We start from the raw sequence: 21039 nt of genomic DNA, 5'->3' as shown, positions 1-21039 counted from the left end.
ACAAACTTGTACTAGTGTTGTCAAATATCGATGTAATCTGATTTAAATCTGTTAGGTGTGCAGCTCAGGCTTTATTGCAACTGCTCCGCTGTGTCTCCCCGGAGCTGGAGGCTGGGGCACGGAGTACAAGGCAGCCTTCGAGCCTTCGTTCCAGTCTCGAATGGGAAATTCCACAACTGTTTAGTTTGTTTTGTTTACCAGTCCTCAAGAAGTGAAACTAAAAACAACAGAAACTGGCTGCCCATTGCTGACTTCCTTTTCTCATGGTGGGGATGAAGAAACTTGCTGGTGTTTTTTTCCCCAGTTACTGCTGTTGCTGAACAAACTAATTTACCCTTCAGCTGACTCTCTTATTCCTCTGGTCCTTCCTATACCACCTTATAAACATAAAAACCCACAACCAAACACATTACTTAAAGTAATTTCAGATGTTCAGAAGGGATTCTAGCCTTTTCCTTTCTCTACCAAGTTGCAATTTAATTTTTAATAAAGCAAATGAGAGATATTTTGAGTAGCTGATCACTCTGATTTTTCCAAGTCTCCTTTGGGCTGTGTAGACATGACTGACGTAAGCAAGCAGGTATCAAGTTGGGGGTTGGACCCGATGATCTCTTGAGGTCCCTTCCAACCCTTACAATTCTGTGATTCTGTGAAATTTGACTTGATGTCCTTCTGTAGTCTTATTCAAACTTATCTTTGAGTCATTAAGAGTAGGTTTAATGTCGCAGAAGCTTCTTTGTGCCATTTGGACTTCTTGTAGGATTTTCTTAGAGGATGCTGTTTGTAGCTGTAGAGTATTACCACGGTTGAAGTGTTTATCTGCTCAAAGATGAACTGTATGCAGGAGGCTGAAGTTCAAGGGTGGCCAGAGGCTGAAGGCTTGATATCACCTCCTTTTGGAGAAAGACTGATGACTGAATACCCTCTGATCTCCACTCCAGTAGAAGGGAGAAAAAGACTTTATGTGTACACTTGGGTAAGTAGAAGCTGGGACGCAATTCTATCAGTAATATTGTAACTTCTCAGCTTTCTTGAATCTGTCCAAAGATTCCCTATGTAGACGAACAAAACTTTATATTTTAGATGACAAGATGATACAAATATAGATCACTGCCTCCTACAAAAGCTAAGAAGCACGGCTTCCCTGCAAACAAAGAGCTGCTTCTGAAAATTTCTTCCACTCCATGCCTGAGCATGGCTTTGGTGACGCTTTAAGCTGGGAATAGACATCACATCATTAAGGATGAATTTTAAAATAGCATTTTTGTTTGCTCCATTAATTTTGACTAATGTTGAGATAAAAATGATTAATCAAGAGACAACATAATTAGTGCAGTATGGCATCTGACTACTTATATTTAAGTCTGCTAATGTGGTAAGCATAACTCTTTGTAGGAAATGTTCTGGCTTGTGTCAGAATCTAAAATATTACGACCATTTTTCTCTTTAAATTGATACTGCAAATCTTAGCGCTGTTAAAATGTTCACGGTCTACTACTGATTGAAATGTACAATACAGGAAATTCGAAATTATGTTGGAAATTGTCAGAAAATTTCAGCTAATTTTTAAAAAATGTTATTTTGATTTATGTTACTGGGAAAAAATGACTTTTACATGTCACCCTGATGTATGGCATTGGGAAAATGAAGAGGAAACTGTGGGGAACTTTTCCATTTGATCTTGCTGAAAAATCATTTAGCTGTTGTATTTACTAACCTGTAGGGGTTGAAGGAACTGTGAACAGCATCGGCGTGCAGAAGGAGGATTTTAGTTTGCAAAACCTCTGGGGATTGGAGACTTATGTCTACACTAATAACACACTTCTATCTTAAGGTACGAGGGATCCCGAAATTGTCATTTTCAGATGAACTTGCTTACCAAGTCATAACTGGTACCTGAAAAAGTGCTTGTGTGGAAAGGATGACTTGACTTACATTGGGCAGTAGGTAAAATTCCTGAAATATTCCTGATTTCTTGTCCAACAATACTGCTCCTGTGGTTGTGTGTCTCATCTTACCATCTAATACAGCAGCTGATTTGCAGAATATTATATATAGCCATTAATTATGAAGACTTGGACTGGTGCTGGGAAAGGTCATGAATTTGAAGGGGAGTGTGGGCGTAATGTGCACGGGTTGTAGATGAAACAGCTGACATGTTCTAGCACTGTCGGCTGGAGCCACAGGAGGAGTTCCAGGAAATGTAATCTTTGGAAGTCTGTAAAATGCCTTCTATGTAGTAGTGAACCTCCTGTTTTTCCACGAAGATGGGATCTTTCTAGTTGCTTTTTTGGTGGTTGCATCTCCTTAAAGAATAACGTATAAGTGATTGACCACTTCTTAATGGTCGTAGTGCTGTCTTTTCATAGCAGCAAGGAAAGAGAAAAATAGTAATAAACTCCTGAAAAGGCCAGGCACCAGCTACACCCTTGGGAAGAGGAACAAAAGCTGACTCAAGCAGAGCCATTAGACGTTACCTAGTTGTTGCACAAGTCAGACCAGTCTTCACATACTGGCAAGCCCCAAATTATACCCAGCCCAAGCCTTTAAAATGATGTCTGTTAAAAGCTGCCGTAAAATATTTGGGATTGTATTGGCAAGAGTCCTGGGCAGGAGTGTGGCTGGTGTTGGTTTTGTTCCCACCCCTCTTCCAAGAGGGGAGGATCATTCAAAACTGGCCGTACTCTTCTCCGCGGAGCTTTTCAGAAATTAGGGATTATGCTTTCTTCTGGCTTTGCACCTGATTGTTAACCTCCCATAAATTAATCATCCTGTGGCTTGTGACTGCACGCACAGCACTTGGTGAAGTGGAATTGCAGCAGAACCCTGCCAGCTCCTGTTACTCCACTTTGTAACCCTCGCGATAACGTCTGTACGATGGACTATCGAGATGCTAACACGAACCTTCCAACTTCAAACATCCAGCTGGGTTAGTTGTGGGCATGGCTGGTGACGATGACTTAATTTTAAGGTGTGTTTATTTATGTGAAACACATAAAAATAATTGTGAAGAAGCTGGCTGAGATGTGGCTGAGATTATATTCTTATTTAATTTTCTTGCCAGTTTATTTTAAATTTTGTTTTGTCAGTGCTCTTATTAACTAGTAAGTATTAGTAAGGCTGTATTATTATTAAAAAAATACGGTCATAGACATATTGCAATAGTTGATTAAAGTTAGTTAGTAGAATTCCTGTAAGTCCTTTAGTCAATTGCTGCTTGAAGACTGCATATAGTAGAGTGGGTGTTTCAGTTCCTTGCATTATGTACCAAACTCCAAAATTCTAATTTCATTTTTTGACACAGGCATCCTCTGTGGAATATTACTTAGCAGGCCTGCCTTGGTTTCCTTGCTCTTGCTTTGAGTCCTGTGGGGATTGCTTTCAAATTGCTTTGAGGCAGCTTTTAGTGGCAGTCAACTCTGCTGATTTCCAAAGTGACCATTTTCCGTCGGTGACTGTGCTGCATCTTGTAGGGGATCCTACAGACCTGCAAGTATTCTGCTGTAAGGAAACGTGGCTTTTTATTAAGATGAGAGTTCAATAATGTTTCTTCAGGCAAGTTCGATCTTTACTTTCATATCTTCTACCTGGTACTCCTCATGCAGTATAACTACAGCACCTGGTTGGACTCTGAAGAAATGCTGACCTTTAAGGGGGGAGGACGAGAATGGTTTTTGTCGTTGGATTTTCTGTGTGTGCAAAGCATAGTTATGTATATTGATTTATAAAGAGTTTTACTTCACCTTTAGTGTTTTTTTTTTTTTCCTCTGAATAGAGGAAAAAAGTTTTTAGACAAAATGTTCCCTTTTTTTCTCTGGAAGTCTTTCAAACATCCACAAAAATATACATACTCCACTTGAAAACCAATTAAAAATTTAAGAAAAATATCAAAATATACAGCTCTGAACCTATAGCTTCCCAAGGGTCCTGTGTGGTAGAAGAGTCCCAGTGCTGCTAAAAAAAAAAAAAAAAAAATACAAAGAAAAAAACACAAAATTGTTTTAAGGTATTTGTTGAGTTAGCCTGGATTGAGCACTTCTGTTCATTGCGTGTAAGTTCGTTTCATCTTCCTCACAAATGTACTCCCAGGTAAGGAACCATTAGTTGGTTTTACAACACCAGTTTGTTACTTGTATTGTGAGAAAAATGGAAGACAATTCTTACATAGCAAGAAGATTACCGCTGTGTAAGAATGTCAACAGCAAGAAAATGTCACATTAGAGGGAAATGTGCTTAGAGGTAGGGCAGTGGCTCGGCCTACACTCACACTGGATCAGCAGCCTAAATTATTGACGCTCGGGTTTGGGTAGGGTCTGTAAGGGGTAAATGGTGGTGAAGGACAAAGGAGCTGTTGCTCATTTCCAGGCTTAGTGCTCTGTGAGGCAATATGAGGAAGAAGATTGAAACAATTGAAGGAACTTTTTTTTTTTCCAGTCCCTTGGGAAAAAAAGAATGGTTTTATGCAGTTGATCATATCTTCTGTTCCTGGCATTTTAACGCTTTTCAGGGTGCAAAGAAGTGAGAGTCCCAGTGTGGCTGAGATGGGAAAGGACCTCTGGGTCCGTCTGGTCCCACCCCTGCTCCAGCAGGGCCACCCCGAGCAGGGTGCCCAGGACCATGCCCAGGTGGGTCCACAATCTCCAAGGAGGAGACCCCACAGCCTCTCTGGGCAGCCTGTGCCACTGCTCCGTCACCCCCACAGCACAGAAGTGCTGCCTGGTGGTCAGAGGGATCCTCTTGTGTTCCAGTTTGTGCCCACTGCCTCTTGTCCTGGCACTGGACACCACTGAAGAGAGCCTGGCTCCATCTTCTTTGCACCCTCCCTTCAGGTATCTCAGGGGATAAGATCCCCCTGAGCCTTCTCTAGGCGAAACAACCCCAGAAATTGTCTTTCTGCTGGCTTCACAAGGAGCTGGAAGCCCACACAAGCCTTTCAAGCCAGGTTTGGCAGTGTATGCTCCTGACTTGCTTAGGTTAAGAAATGAAATTGGTTGTTCTAGGCAGGTTCCTGGCTGCAACCACTGCATAGCAGCTGATGTTTTGCTTGAGAGTGAGAGCCTCTGTGTAAGACTAAAAACTACGTAGGAGAGCGGCTTGATGTGTGTGAGTATTTGACACGGAGATTTGTTTGTCAGATGTTGAAGATGTTGACTGTACACCAGCTGTCAGAAAGCAGAGCAATTCTGACAATATTAAATCTTGAATTTCATCGAGGAAAACATTCTTAGCTGCTCCTAACATCCTCGATATTTCAGGTCCCCAAGTTATCCTTAACGATAAACTAGTTCTAAAGAAACAAAAAGTCAGATTCCATCCGCTAAGCAGGGAATGCCAAACAGTTACAGAAATCTAAACTATGTTTTTACAAGGTTTCATTTCATGGTTTCTTAAGAAATAAGCCAAGAACGGGATACTTTAAGTCCCATTTCTAGTAAGTTATTTAAATAAGATGCTTTTCACGCAGCTCTTGGTAAATACCAGGGAGAATTCTTCCCCAGGAGCATAACAGTGATGTGTTACAGGAGCAGCGGCCTGTGAGGCTGTTTGTTCAAATCCCCTTGTTTATTATTAGCTGGAATGCCAGGCTGTAGGCTGCAGTGGATAACACAAGCATGTCGCCTGCGTGACACTTCTTGCTAACAAATGGCAGCTTTGTTTGAATAGCTGCGGTTTGTGTAGCTGCAGAGGGGCCATGTCTTGAAAAAAAGAAAGAGGGAATGCCGAGTAGCTCGGTTGCATGCGATGGTTGCTCCAAGAGGAGGAGGAGAACTTTCCCCAGTTACTTTCTGATGCAGTGATTTCAAATATGATGTAGAAACAAACAGATTTGCTTCATGAAGACTAAAACTGACTTTTACAAGGACTGGGCAGAAAATCACAATCTACAAACTGGTAAAATGTCCTTTTATTTTATATACTGGTCTTTAATTGTTTAGCTTTTTGAAGATACTGTGTACTATTTTACTTCTCTTTAACATCTGATTAGTGATAACTTTGCATTTTTAATACCTTAAGGTATGTGATTATGTTTAATGGTGGAAGAAATGTAGCTCAGTTAACTAACGGTGGTATTTTCTCCTGGGAAGTAGTTGCAGTGTAAAAGGGATTGCTTCTCTAACTTCAACCATTTAACTCTGTTTTCACTGCCTAAAATAACATTAAAAAAATAAAGTATAGTAAACGTTTAATCTTTTTTGTGTGTGTGGTGCAGGTCTAATATCTGTGTGTAGGTATTTACCAAGTTTTTCTTTCCTTTTAAACATCTACCCACAACAAAATACTATTAAGCGTATGTCATGGCTTTTGTTTCATTGTTTGTGCGAATGGACTCGAAGGAAAATAAACAGCATTGGTATTAAAGGGGCTTTCTGACATGACGAGAGACTTAAAAAATGTTTTGTTTATTGCTCTGATATGTGCCTTGAATGCGCCGATGCACAGCAGCTGTTGGTAGTGCCTGCGGACAGGAATTTGTGCCAGGGCAGCGCTTCGTGCAGGGGAACGCGTGATGTGCAAACAAGCAAGAATTTGAGGGAAGCAATGGAAAACAAATGAATGTGCCCCAAGTCTTTGGGGGTTCAGATCACTGTGCAGTCGAGGAGGCAGTGATGGTGGGTCAAGGAGCAAACCAAGGAGAAATCTCCTTTTCAGGATTACACAGGATGGTAACAGTATGCTAACCTCTGCACAGAAGGAGGCATTACTGAGGTTTGTGGCACAGCTGTAAGAAGCAACTTACTGTGTTGGTGCTAAGACATAAGCACTGTGACGTACCTTGTACCCACATGTTCCTGTGAGATGTGTGAAGAATGCTCTGAGCGGTAGCACTTTGTGCCGCCCTGATGGAGAAGCAGGTGCTCGGTGGTTTTTACCTTTCCCAGGTGAGGTGCTGGATCAAAATGGGCGTTTTTGGGTCGTTTCAGGGAAAAGTCTAACTAGTGAGTTTGAGTCAGCCCAAAGGTCGTTCACACCGAGTCGTTGGACTGTTTTTGCATGGGCTGAAAGCTCAGTGGCTTGCGGATGGACACTTCACTTTCAAACACGCTGGGCCTTACTGGTTTGCAGTTTTGTAGCTGAGCAGGACTGGAAGCCGTGCAGAATTAGGCAAACAGACCAAAATACAGGTTCTTGGTCAAACTTCAACAACAGAAGCTTTCTTCTTCTGGGCAAGACCAGAATGTTACCGTCTTCTGGTGATTCCTCACTCGGCTGCAACAGCCTGAAGGAGCTGAGCTGGGTGAGAGCTGGGTGCAAGTGTGGGCTGTTGGGGTTCAGCCCCTGACCAGGAGGAGCCGGGCTGCTGTTGGGCTGTCACAGGCTGTTCCTTGGCTGCTGGAAACACGAGGGAAAGTGCTGCTCGTTCTCACTCCTGTAGTTTGGAAACCCGAGTTACTGCTGGGGCTGCAAGAAGGGTCCTCAATGTCCAGGTTTGTAACTTAAATGAATACAAAAATACATTATTACAGATTTTTAACCCCTCCCCCCCCAAAAAAAATCAAGCAAACAAACTCACAAACAACAAAACAAAAGCACCGCCACCAAAAACAAGCAAACAAAAAAACACAGAAACCTACATTTTGGGTGGGTAATAGGGGACCTCGGATCTAAGGTTCTCTTGCCTGCAGATGTATACATATAACAGCTAACATTTCTCCCTGTGAAATGGGAGGGGGAAGATGGGATGAAGGAGAGAGTAAGGCAGGATTATCTCTTTTTGAGTCGGTTAGTTACTGTCAGAAGTGTAGTTTTGTATTAGTACCTGGTTTCTTGTACCATTTTCTGTCCTTGGAAAAAGTTGATTAATAGTCAGAATTTAATTTTTACATCCATTTGTAGGGTACGTTATTGTTTTCCTTTACATAGTGTTTATTTTTACTTGGATCTATTGTTTTGCTATTTAGTTACTATGGCACTTGGTCCATTACAATTAGTCTTGCATTCATTAGGGAGCAGAATATTATGTTTTTTTTCCCTTGCATTTTGTCTCTTATTATTACTTTCTCTTCCCTTAAATTTTACTGTACTTGTCTTTCTTCCTTAGGGTTGGAAGAATATGGAATATAGGAAAAGTCTTTTCCTAGGGATACTTAAAATTGCAGTTGCTTAATAGGAATGGGGAGTTTCTAGTAATTTTTAAGTTTGTGTAAGAAGCCTGTTTGTTATCAATTTAGGAATTTATTTTAATTTAATACAATATTTTTTCAATTCTTATACCAATAGACCGAACTGGACAAGAGTTCTGAAGTTTTGAAGAAGCTCCAACTTTCAAAATGTGGGGTTTTTCTTTAAATGGGGTTGTGATGCGTGCCACCTAGTAGTGGCTACCAGGATCACATCCGTAATTCACCTGTACATTTGTTGCTTCTAAGTAATGCTGGCATCTCCAGATCACCGATCTCCTTTCACAGAAGATAAACCCTGAAGACTAACTAAGACTGTGTCCTTGTGGTAGGACTAGCTTAATTTTTTTTGCCTTTGCCACTTAATACTTCTTACATACCATCCCCTTGCTCTGTTCTGAAGACACTGTCCTTTGGATATCTGGCGAGGTAGGGAGACACTTGTTGGAGTGATGCAGGCACAAAGCTTATAGGCAATGCTTTCTTCTTGGCTTATAGGGCTGATGGCAGTCTACAGATGTCTAATTTATCAGTTTAAAGTTTGTGAGTTGCAAAATGAGCCCAAATCTCATTGCAGCCTTAAGTAATCTTTTGAAAATTTAAATCCAGCCATTTGCCAGTCATCTCAGCAGTGCAGAAAAGTAAAATAATTTGATTTCCAAGGTGAAAGAAAAGCAGTAATCTGGCAGTTATGTCAGCCCTTTTTAACGTCATCACGGACTGGGATTTTCTGTTCAAATTTTTCTGTAATAATGCTTCAAATCCTTTGCAGGTTGCCTCTCAAAATTTATAAATTTGTAATATTTCAAAATATAGGAAACAGTTGACAGAAATTGTTGAAGAGAAAATACTCTATAATGGGAAACGCTGTGTGTACCAGGCCAGCTGTTCAGAGTTTTTGGTCCTGGCCTTCCTTTTTATGATTTACCTCCTTCAAAAGCAAGGTGCGTGACATTGCTGCTGGCCAAGTGCTCTTCTTGTACCCTGTAGTGCCAACCAGTCGTGTTAGGGACTTGCAAACTTGCTGTCTGTTGTGCCATCATGGGCTGTTTTAATCACCATCGATTCTACTTTTTATTTTATAGGTTGCTGAAGATATATTTCCCCAGGTTTTAGTCAAAATTGGTTCTCTGTACTACTCAGTTGACTACATGTTGATGTCAGCCTCATATGAGATTGTATTGTTTGCTGTATAACGTGGTGTTGAGCAGCTATAATGCTAATTTTAGTTAGGAAAATTAATCATACTTGTTTCACATCTTTCAGTGAGATAAGACTGTAAGACTGATAACCAACTGATATTCTAAAGTCTAATTTTTAATATTGTGTAATGTAGTGAGGTATTTTTCTGCCTAGGAAGGTTATTTTATGATTCGTTCCCATATTTAGCTTTTACTTTTTCAGGAATCATTGTGTAAGTTCCAACTTGAAGATATTTAAATAATTCTTCTTATAAGAAACATACTTTATGCTCATCTCCTGCAATATAACCTCTTGTCCCCGTCTCAAGCTGTTTTTGAGTTTTCAGCATGGCTGGATTAATGTAACATTAAACTATCTTGGTGCAGCTAGAAGGTTAAGATGATTTTGGCAGAAAGCGAAGAGGATTGCTGGAAAGGCAACGAATATGATAATTTCCCCACCAAATGTAATTGAATAGTCACGAGGCATCGAACATCTCAGACAATGTGTTACTAATGCAGGACAGGAAGGTAAGCCAGGGATGTGTTTTCAACATAAATCAGGACCCAGTTTCTGTTGCAAACACTGTTCTGTATTATTTTAATTGTATGTTTAAACTTTGTTGCAACTTGTGCCATTTAATCCATCTGTGTTGTTGAAGAGCTGTGCATGCCCTTTTGAGGGTATTTTTAAATACAAGCAGTAATCTATTTTTGAATTCAATTAATAAAAAATATGGTACCTCCTACTTATTCGGCTACGCTTTATCAAATCAGATCCCATCTCTCTTTTACTGGGAAGGTAGTGTTGGGGTTTTTTTCCCCATTTCTCACACCTCAGTAGCAGTCACACCTTAAACAAGCAGGCTTCCCCCAAATCTGCCCATTGGAGAAGGAAAGATTAGGGCTGCTCCCTATTTGAATTTTCTCATGGAGTAATGGCTTTCCTAGCAAGCGTAAATTTACTTTTAAAAACTTATAACTGGTTTTCTATAATGAAGATCTGTTTGTGTCTTGCAAAAGAAAATGCAGTTTAGTTTTGATTATGGTTCTTGTAGTTTTTCAGTTGCAAAGGACTGCTTGGCTTCGTCAGCGTAGGCTCGGGAGCTTTAAGAGGACGTTGTCAGTTCAGTAGGTGTAGTACATCAACTAATAAAGGATTAAAAAATGGAGTGGTATCATCGCGTCAGGAACATGTAGCTCTCAAATGTGCTTGGAGAGTTCGGCCTGTGCCCTTGTGTGGTGACAGTGCTGGGAGGAGATTCTAGAAGGGTGTCGGGGCTGGCCTCTAGGAGTTGGGTCCTGCTCACTGTTCAGGCAGGTGGCTGGGGTAACAGGGGCCCACAGGAACTAAAAAGCTGGCAGACAAAACCAAACCCAAAGCCAAACTGTTTTGTGTCTTGCAGTCCTCTTTAGGAATGGCTAAAGGTGGGTCCAGCACCTAGAGGAGCCAGAGGACAGCGCGCTGCTTGCGCGGCACCAAAACATGAAATGAGCCAACTCGCCGATCACCTTACAGGGAGGAAATTATTTATCAGTGTCGTGGCACAGGGGTGCATAGCTTCAAAATATAGCAGACGCAGTTCTTAAATTTTAAATAACTGCTTAAATTCATGAGTGCTGGTTCTGGTGTACGTTGGGGAAAATACAGCAAAGCCTGATTTCCTCACTGATAAATGAGAATAGAATGAGGAGAAAAAATTGTAAAGCTTTTGCTTATAATCTCCAAAAATTAAAAAAGCAGTCAGACTTTTCATTAGACAAATTTGGGACAAGCATCATCGTTCCCTGTACAGCGTGTCTGTGATGGGGCATGCTGGGTTCTGTCTGCATTCCCCTTAAGAAACTTTGAGGGAAAACACGTAGAGAACAAGCACAATCTGTCATACCGCATAGAAAGCCACTTTGGCACAACTTCTCCAAATATCTGAGAAATATGTAGGTAGGCTTTACTAAAGAAATACTGGCTTTGAGCAAATAAAACTGTTAATAATGTCACATGCTAAAAAGAAACCCATAATATCTGATCTGTTCTCATATTTCGTGGTCCAGATGGTTGATAAGTACATCTGCTGAAGAATTAATGCTCAACAGATATGATGTTGCCATGAACTAAACAGTGAATTAAAAAATACGTCTGGACTTACTTCTATAACAGTGTTTGAAAATTATTTCAAGGCTTTTTAAAATTTTGCTTTATCCGTAACTCATTGCTTTTTAATCATAGAAAAATTGAAATAGGGATAGAATGGAATTAGAATTGAAACAAATCAACTCTTGAATCTTTCAGTCTTATGATGGACATCAAATGAATGAGGCAAGTCAAATGTTGCCCCTCAAAATGTGGGATGTTGCAGTGCACTGTGTTCTTGAATATTCAAGAAGCATCTTAATGACTTTCCCTCTCACAGTGCCCATGTACATTCCTATCCATGATCTAGAGAAGGCTTCTGCTAAGGGAATGATGCTGAGCAACCTCAATAAAACCAGATTTATCTAAACTTTAACTCCAGCATTGTAGTAACCTCTGCTGCACTTGCAGTGTAGTGATGCCCAGTGCTTACCTGTGCATCTGTTTTTCTTGCTCATCGGTCTTCCTGTTGTCGTAGTCTTATGCTTCTTTCAGCTCAGGGTTGCACAAGTAGCAGGCCTGATGCCATAGCGATCTCCTTCCTTGTTTTCTGAGAAATGAGTTTTAGGCAGTTTCTCAGATGAAGTCATTCTGAATCAAAGTGCTGGAGGAGATGGGGTAGGGAGGCAGAGAAGTGCCGGGCTTTCAGTGATGCTGCAGCTGGCTGGGAGAAGTGTTTGTTCTTGCCTTCATTGCAATTGGAAGCGGAGATTTTATGATAATAGATATGTTTCTACATAAATGTTTTCCCGTAGCATCTTATTTAAAAATGTGTTGGCTTAGAAGGTGAATTATTTTCTCAATACTTATATTTGTATGGTTGGACTTGATCTAAGAGGTCTTTTCCAACTTAAATGATTCTATGATTTCTGTGATTTCTTGAGCATTTATCAGTATTCTAATCCTTCTGTACAAATCCTGAGATTAATTCAAAATTTCTTTGGAAACAGTAGTGTACGTTTTAGTTTTCTTCGACTATGTAAACATTTCTGGAATTGACAACTGGTAGCTTTTACTACTTTCTTGAGTCTTTCAGTTAGTGGATTGTGTGATAGTATTTTTTTAACTTTATTTAGTAGGTATTTTGTTAGAAAATGGGGAACATTCTAAATTCAGCAGGTAGAACACCCCCCCAAGAACTGTATTTTACTCTGAACAGTATTCAGGAGGTGTGCCGTGGTCATATTTTGCCTTGATATAATTGTTTTGGCATGTCTTCATCCAAGTAATCTCTCAGAAGTTAAGTTTCTAAGCATCTAAGTGCAGTTCTCTGTTCACAAGGGAGAGAATCTGAACGGCGTTATCTTAATCCTTCACAGGTGCAGATGCCGAGCAGGATGCTGCTGTCAAACTTGCCCAAGAACGAGCAGAGATAGTTGCCAAGTATGACAGAGTAAGTGAACTTGATAATGATTTAAAGACATCTTATAATTCATCTTAGTAATATTTTTATTAAAAAAATGAATCATGGCTTCCTGCTAGCTTTTGTTTACGGTACTCTGTGTGGTACTGATCTGAGGGTTTCATGATGCACTAGCTTCTGGGTGAGCTAAATTCTCCCTCCGCAGGGGATGTTCTGGATAATGACTCAATCAACTCATTTTTCAGGTGCACGGCAAGTTGCTTTGGGGCTATTTTAAGTAATGTAATGTTTTTAGAAGTAATGAAAATAGGGTGTTTGAGGATGCTAAGTATATCTGTAAGATCAGAGGAACTCTTACTGTACTTTTTATTGAATTCTATTACGGTGGTAGAAACACCTAAATCATTACAGGGAACTTAAAAGATAAGTAAACTGCATTTATTGTCAGATTGCTGCAAGGGATTAAAGAAATACCAGGCATTACCTTTTCCTTAAACTACTTGTCAAGTAAAAGCCTAGCACAGCACATACCTAGAATGCCTACACTGTATTCACATATTCTTCTAACACTTGAGGGCTTTATAATTGCCAGTGGAGTAGTGAGCAGTAGACTTGTTTGTAGAGTTGGAAACATTTCAGATATCAGACATAGGGGTATCTTGCACAGGGTGTAGTCGAATTAATAGCTTTGTATTTTAATAAGGGAAAAATGTGTGTATGACTTTTGTTCTGAGTGGTGGCCTCTCTTCACACCCAGTAACATGTATATTACCAATCTTTGCTTGGAATCACTAGTGGAAATTTATCCTGTGTTCAGCAGTGACCAGAAGAGGTTTCCTGTGATGATGATGATGTTCACAGTGGCTGAGGGAGGCGTGCTACTCTGCTATTTTTGGTTCGTCAGTTTAGGCCTAGCGTTCTCCTCCTACTCCTCTCTACTACCATAGTGTCCCAGAGATTATGCTTCGAGTGGCTCAAGCCTGTCTTTGTGTCTGAACTTTCTGTGTCTTAGCTTATTGTGCCATCAAACTTAATTTGGCCCTTCTTTTTTTTTTTCCTTCTCCATTAGGGACGAGACGGTGCGCAGATTGAGCCATGGGAAGATGCTGACTATCGTCTTTACAAAGTCACAGATAGATTCGGGTTTCTACAGTAAGTAAGCTATAGTGAAAAAAAAATAAGGTTAAGAGTTTGTTGCCATTACTATGCATGTTTTTTTCTTGTATTGCCTATTTGGGGAAAGTATTTATTATGCCTTTTAATAGATCTTTTGGGAACTGTTTGCTGTGTAAATCTTAGATAATCTTTCGCTGTGCTTTTCAATTTCTAGCTTTTTTTGTGTGTTGTGTAATGTAATCCTGTGTAGGGATTGAAATATTTTGAATATTTTATTTGGGAATAAAAATTGGTGGTCTACCAAAAGATTTTTCCAGCTGAATTAAATTGCAGTTAAATTTTATTTTTAAATAATTTTGTTATATATAAACAAGCTTCAAGTTCTTGGAAGAAATTTTTAAATTTTATTATAATGTTGATCTTTACAAAAAATAATACATAATAGCTGTATATGAACAGCTGTGTATCCTCATCCTTCAAAAATGAATCTCATTTAACTTGATATATTTAGAAACCCTACTGAAGTCTCTGTCAATTTGGGACCTAATGTTGCATTAAGTGAAGTTAGAAAATGCCAGAATCCAGATGGAATTTCCCTATAGGTACTTATTTGTAACTCAAAATCTCTTTTTGGTAAATAAAGGTGATAGCATTAGGTTGTGTTAGAATTTTTGTTTGGCAGATGGAAATATCCAGCTTGCAGAACCTGAATGCAAACTGACTTGCCACTTCTGGTAATATCCAGTCAAAACTCTTTGCCATTCCTGGTATTTGACATTTGTTTGAATATATGAAGTGCAGTTAGGTTCTCCAGGAAAAACAGTGATGAGTGGAAGACTTAATTGCTAAGTATGCACTTACTTGGTGTGTGTGTGGTTTGTTTTTTCAGGATTTTTTCTTCAGTTTTGTAATGTCATTGCTTTCGTAAGTTGTCAATTAAAACAGTCACCTCTGCTGTAGATAGTCTCGACTTCATCAGGGTGAGTTGATTTGTTATGTGACTTCCAGACAGTTCTGCTTTACACAGAGAGGTTTTTGTGTTGGTAAACTACAGCTGCACCAACGCATGTCAGGTATTGTAGGTGTCATTGTAGGTAATCTTAGTGGAGAAAGGATGTCAGAATTATTTCTTGTGCAAAAGTAATAGAAGCCACTGCTGCCTTCACCACCGACCTCAATGGGAACAGAGTCGAATAGCCTCAGATTTGCGAGTGGATTCTTGATTTAGGTATCCGTGTGAACTCCTGAACTTTCCCTGTTACTTGCATTGCTATTGTTGTACAATACCATTTGTTAGTGTGTGTTTCTATATATATCGTTTTATAAATATATGTGTGCATATATATATATAAATATATATATATAAATGGAGTGTGGAAGAATGTTAATGTCTGCTACGGTTGCTCCTGCAGTTGGTTGCTCTTGCGTTTCAGGAGTCTTGGACCTCATGTCATAGTATATCTGAGATGCAGTGACGGGAGTGCTTGGCAAAGTAACGTGCCAATTTCCAGGCTGCTGTAGCTGTACCTTTGAGCTACAGTATGCGCTTTTACCTCGTATTGCAGTCATTTTTGTGATGTGGCAGAGTAGATGTAGCCTAGTCATTAGACTGTAGTTGCTTTCTGGTAAAGTCATTAGTCACTAATGTGAAGCCTGTGCAGAATTCATTCTCTATATATCCAACTGCAAGGGATGAAATTTGAAAGATTTATAATACATGAGCACTGTACAAATTAACACTGTATGTAGATATTCTGCGTCTTCACTAATTCTGTGATATTCATTACTCATACACTGATCTATGTCTCTTTATAAGGTAGGTTTCACCTGGGAGTGCTCTCAAGGCTGTGTTATGATTCTTGAAAGGAAATTCATTGCAAATGACACTCACTTTCCTGAGAAATAAAATATCTCCTGGTAGGAGAAATACTATTAGGATAGGCATACTAAATGTCTTTTCAGGGAAATTTACATTGCGCTGTAGACTATGACCTGGGTTCTCTTATACTGCAATACTCAGCCTGTGCAATTTACCACATCTGAAAGAAACTCCCTGTTTCTAGGAGAATTTGAAACTAAACAGCATAAATGCAGCATGTACCAAAAGCCTCAAACAGGTGGCTTAATGCTTATCATTGAATCCCATTCACTGAAACCTTGCAGGTGCTAGATCAGCACTGCAAGGAGCAATCAGTGACAAAGTTAAAAACCTTCTGCTGATCGCTTGCTGCGTGTTGCTGACAGTTCCTTACTGAGCTGTCAAGACCCCTAATCCCTCCTAACCTAGCTATCATGTGCTTACAGGGTGAGTTAACGAAAATCTAATACACATTGAAAAATGAAAATCTGTGGACAGTATCAACCTGTTTATAATCTAGTTAAGATGAAATCTGTGCTGATAATCTTGTTTACCTTGATGTTTTAAAATACTAAGTACCTGAAAGATGTCTCTTGCATCAGAAGGCTGCTGAATATGGGGAACCTACCAGAAAATTACGGCTTGCTTGCTCAAGTGCAGCAGGCCCTGATTGTCATGAGTTGTTTGTAAGGTCCTCTTTCTCCTTGGTATGATCTGTTTGCAGCTTTCCATGTCTCTCTGAATGTGCATCCAAAGTTCAGCTCATTGCTGATAGGGCAGAAAAGATAAGGTGTTTTTGGAATGAAGCGCTCAAGCTGCCTGTATAACGTGCCACGTTAAAGCCAGAGAAGGTGGTGGGAGAAAATGAAGATGAGGGACTTCTAAAGAGCAGTTTTGGTCTGGATCTAGGATTCCTCTTTTGTCCTGGCATCCTTATTTATGTGTCAAACTCTGAATTAGTAAGCTTAGAGAACCTGAAGAGAGTTGCACTTTCCTTGTCTTCCTGTGGTACTGGTAGAATTGGTAAAACTGTTTAGATTTTCTTTTGACAACCTACTGAATAGCAGAGAAAAGGTGCCTTTTTATCTAACAGTTTAGAAATTCTCAGTGATTGGAAACGAATATGAAATATCTAACCTTAAGGGTAACCTTCATTTAAGACCCACAGTTGAAATTTCTGGTGGGCAACTTTGGTCAGTTCTAATGGTTGTTGTGGTGTTTATCGTTTGTAATATTTAGAACCATCCTTACCTATCCCTTGTTGTAAGTTTTTAATAACTGATGCCTTAGGAACATAATTCAAACTGTTTGCTGTAGTGCTATTTTCTGTTTTGTACTTCTGCAAATGACTTCAGATAGTAATAGGAAATTGATATGGCCAGGGTATTAAAACAAGTGTCAAAACCAAGAGAGAACAAAACTGAGTTAGTGCCCAGTGAATTTAGGAAGAAGAAACAAAGTTCAATGAAACATACAAAAGCATCATTATAAATGTGGATCGTTTGAAATGAATAAGGGGAAATTTTAGAGGGAAGCTGGATATGAGGAAAGAGGTTTCCAGCAAACATGCTAAGCTGTGAAATGACTCCATGGGGAACTGAAGGCATCTGTCTCTGAAGACGCCAAAGACGAGATTGTACAAGATTGTGCTTTGTTTTAAACACTGATAAGAAGTATTGTTGGTGGGACTGACTAAATTACATTGGGAATGTTTTCAGTAGTTAATAAATTATATATGACAGTCATGTATGAACCAGAAAGAGTTAAAATCTCATTATTGGTTAAAATGTAGGAAACTTTGCCTTCCTGATTGATTACTGTTGCTGCAAGACTGCAAGAAGTGGTAATGGTTGTAGTTTATTTAAGCCATATGCTGTGGTGGGGGAAATGGTCTCATCTTGGGTAATTTTTTTACTTATATATTTAATTTATTGCCAAATAACTTATTTTTTTTTATTACTGATTTGGCTATTGTCAAATGCTTTGCACAGGTCCAGGTAGCTGATGTCAGTTGCTCTTTCCCTATCCCCCAGTGCTGTAACCCCGTTGTAGAAGGGCACCAGATTTGTCAGGCACCATCTGCCCTTAGTGAAGCCCTGCTGGCTGTCCCCAGTCATCTCTGAGCATTGGTGAGCTAGCATGGGTTCATCTTGATACCTTTTAATTCAATATTAATTACAATAGCATTGGTCATCTTAATTGGTACAGACCGGTTTTGATCGAGTACTTATGGCATTCCTCAATGTCATTTGGTGTACTTGGATTAGTGCCTACTAACACTTTATTCTTCAAGTCCATGATGTTTGTCTCCAGAAGGCCTTGTTAGGGACATCATCTTAGTCTTGAACACAGGAGTCTTGAGATAACAGACCAGTACATTTCTTCCAGGTGCTCTACAGTTACCTGTAGTCCTAAAAGTACCTTAAAGAAAAAAAAAAGCGACAACATCCATACCCCAAAAAATTGGCTATGATCCCCATTCCGTAAATTCATTTATAAAAAATCCCTGTAGACTCCTGTTTTCACATTACAGAGCCAGAATGCTGAACAGTAGGGCTGTTGTGAAAAATGCCAATCATTTTTTAAAGGAACATTTTTTCCTCCAGGAAGTCTAGCACCAGCATTTCTATATACAGTCTGCTAGTGTTTTGGTAGGATTGAGAATTCTCTTCTAGAAAACTTGTGCTTGAAGCAAGTCTGACTGATATTTGTTTTGTTTTGTAGCTGATGTACAAGTCTAGCCTACCATCCCAGGGAACCACCTCAGTGCTCCGATAAACCTTAGTCTTTAATATACGACTTTTTCAAGCAAGTAGTTTAGGAATGGGAGAAACGTCTTGGATGTCTTCACAGGCAGTCATAACAAAGAACTGTTCCAGCAGTTTTTAGAAATGAAAAAGATCGAATGTATGTGGTAGAAAAAGGTTGGTTTTTTTCATTTTAATTTTGTCATGGATATGTTGTTTTTTTGGGTCAACCACGTGTCAAGATGCTTCTTTTTTTTTCTTCCATATTTAATAAAAAGCAAAATTTTATGTGTTCTGGGTATGAAATCAATGGACCAGAGCTTTGCAATTAAAAACAAAAACCAAAACCCCAGAAACATAACCAAAACCCCAGAAAACCAAGCTGTAAATGCCCTGCACCTAAAAAAAAGTGATTCCTTTCTCTATTATCTTGAAGCCTTGTTAAATTTTAAAGAGTTCTTAAACTTTTCATTGTGGTCTGTTCATCACAGAATCTTTACTGTATGCATACTTCTTCTATTTGCATTTTTTTCTAGCAGCAATCCCTGACAAGGGAATAGCTTCAGTAAAGAACTGAAAAGGATTTCTGCGTGTCTTGAAGCTCATAGCAGACATTCCAGGAATGCTTTGGGATCCAGGATTTCACCCTTGCCCCTTGAATTCTTCAGTTGATTTGTTACTGCTTTGGGATGGTTAAAAAAGCAGGGAGGACTAATATGTGCTCCTGGGGCAGTGGCAAGTCTTCCTCTGCTTCTCCTAGGAACATTTAAGTATAAATATATATATATAAATATCTTTGCTAATACTATATATACGTATTATTAAAGGGCATGGTTTGCATAATATGGAGATAAGTATCTCCATTTGTATATATCTAAGTGACAATTACTTGAATTATTTTTATATTTAAAAAAATATTAAAGGTTCCAAGCAACCAAAGAATTCAACAAATTCAAATGACTGTCAATATTTTGAAGAGAAATAAGAATTTAAGCTTTAACTGAATATCATGGAAGCACATATTTAAAGATACATTTTTGTGAGTATATCCTTTTATTTATTTGTTTTTTTCTTTTTTTTTTTTTTAACAAAACTCTTCAGCTGTCTACAAGGATGAAGAAACTTTATTTCTTCTTTTTTTTCTCACCCCCTTGTATAATGTTAATCTCAGTGGTCATGTGAGAATTAACTGACGGGGGTTTGCAAAACAGCCTCAACTTTGTGCATGCTCCCAAAATAGGGTAGAAGCTGAAAGCAGCATTTTGCAACTCCAAAGGTCACCAGCAGCTTCATGCAGTAGCTGGTGCTGTTTCCGTCTCTGTATATCACCCATTTTCTTTTATAAGAAAACTCTTTAGGACTACAGCTGTGTTTTTCTTAGTAAGAAAAAAAAATTGTCATTGGTTTTTGGAGTTAGCGCAGGTACTCCTCAAGGCTGTGTTTAGTTTTTAACCTAAGTTGGAAAGCACAGATTATGACTGACTAGCAAGTTGACTAGCGTATTGTGGAAAACAATAGGTCTTAAGGCACAAAATGGAAATAGCAGGAAAAAATATATACTTTAGTCCCTGTAGCTTTTCAAAAACTTTTCTTTTCATCGTTCATTGATGGATGGCATCAACTGAATTGTCCTGTTTAATTCTAAGCTGTGAAAAGTTTAAGCTTCCATGACACAATTAAAAAAAAATCAACGATTATTTTAAAGACTTTTTCTTCAATTCACACAATATGAATTATTTTCAGGTATTAACTGGCTACTAGCAAATTATCTTGTATTAATAATTATCTTAGACCACAAAACCTGTTATTGGTTATTGCTATAACTTATTTCACTTAAACAGGTTTTTCCTCTTCCTACCTCTTCAGTAAATGGAAGCTGGGGCTGTATGCGTGGTCTGGCTGATACTGCAGTGAGGATTAATATCCAGGGACCAGCATCGTGTTGTTGGGTAGATTTGAGGCTTATTCTGCATAGTATTTTTCTTTTCCTAGTGAAAGGAAAAAAGTTAAATAAAGTAATAATGGTAGAAAATGAACTTTTTTTTTTAAATGTTCATAAAGCGATCTTAATAGTTCGAGTCAAATTCTTGTGCTATTCTTGGAGTAGCTCCACACTGGCTTTCATGGAATTGTACCAATTTACAGCAGCTGGCAATCTGATTCATGCTTTTATTCTTTATCATGACTCTATTAAAGCGGTGAACATAATTTTAAAATAGTTTGCTAATGCTAGAGATTACTGGGATGCCAGATGCATGTTTCAAATAACAGAATTCATTATTCTGTCTTTTCCTAAGGTAACGTAGCCTACCTGCTCTTCTCCATCAAACTTTACTCTTTAAATGCATTGCATTAAAAAAAAATGAGGTAGTGGAGCAAAGAAATGGAGAGCTCAATCAAGTATTGAGATACTCCATTAAATGTTTCCAAATAATTTTTTTTTTTAGTTTCTTACTTTTGCCCATAACTTTTTAAAGGGGAGCAATGTGATGAGCAACAAGTTAACATCTCAAAGTTTCTTCC

General features: G+C 38.9%; 1 protein-coding gene across 4 annotated transcripts in view; it reads left to right on the top strand.

Annotated features, from left to right (window-relative positions):
* USP6NL (USP6 N-terminal like) overlaps window positions 1-21039 on the top strand; it is a 117933-nt gene that overhangs the window by 44861 nt on the left and 52033 nt on the right. The window contains exons 1-4 of one of the 4 annotated variants that reach the window (XM_035549320.2): window positions 8300-8448; window positions 9689-9832; window positions 12752-12825; window positions 13865-13947. Coding sequence is in view for 2 of the 4 variants with exons in the window: in XM_035549317.1 (XP_035405210.1) it covers window positions 5835-5892; window positions 12752-12825; window positions 13865-13947 (215 nt within the window). In the remaining 2 variants the exon portion in view is untranslated. Of the gene's footprint in view, window positions 1-5499; window positions 5893-8299; window positions 8449-9688; window positions 9833-12751; window positions 12826-13864; window positions 13948-15057; window positions 15140-21039 lie in introns of those variants that run through there. The other 3 variants (XM_035549317.1, XM_035549318.2, XM_035549322.2) reach the window with 3 other exon arrangements.

Source organism: Cygnus atratus, chromosome 1 (genome assembly GCF_013377495.2).
Source record: "Cygnus atratus isolate AKBS03 ecotype Queensland, Australia chromosome 1, CAtr_DNAZoo_HiC_assembly, whole genome shotgun sequence".
NCBI lineage: Eukaryota > Metazoa > Chordata > Aves > Anseriformes > Anatidae > Cygnus > Cygnus atratus.
Note: the sequence above shows the minus strand (reverse complement) of the source record. Positions and strands in the feature narration are given on the sequence as shown.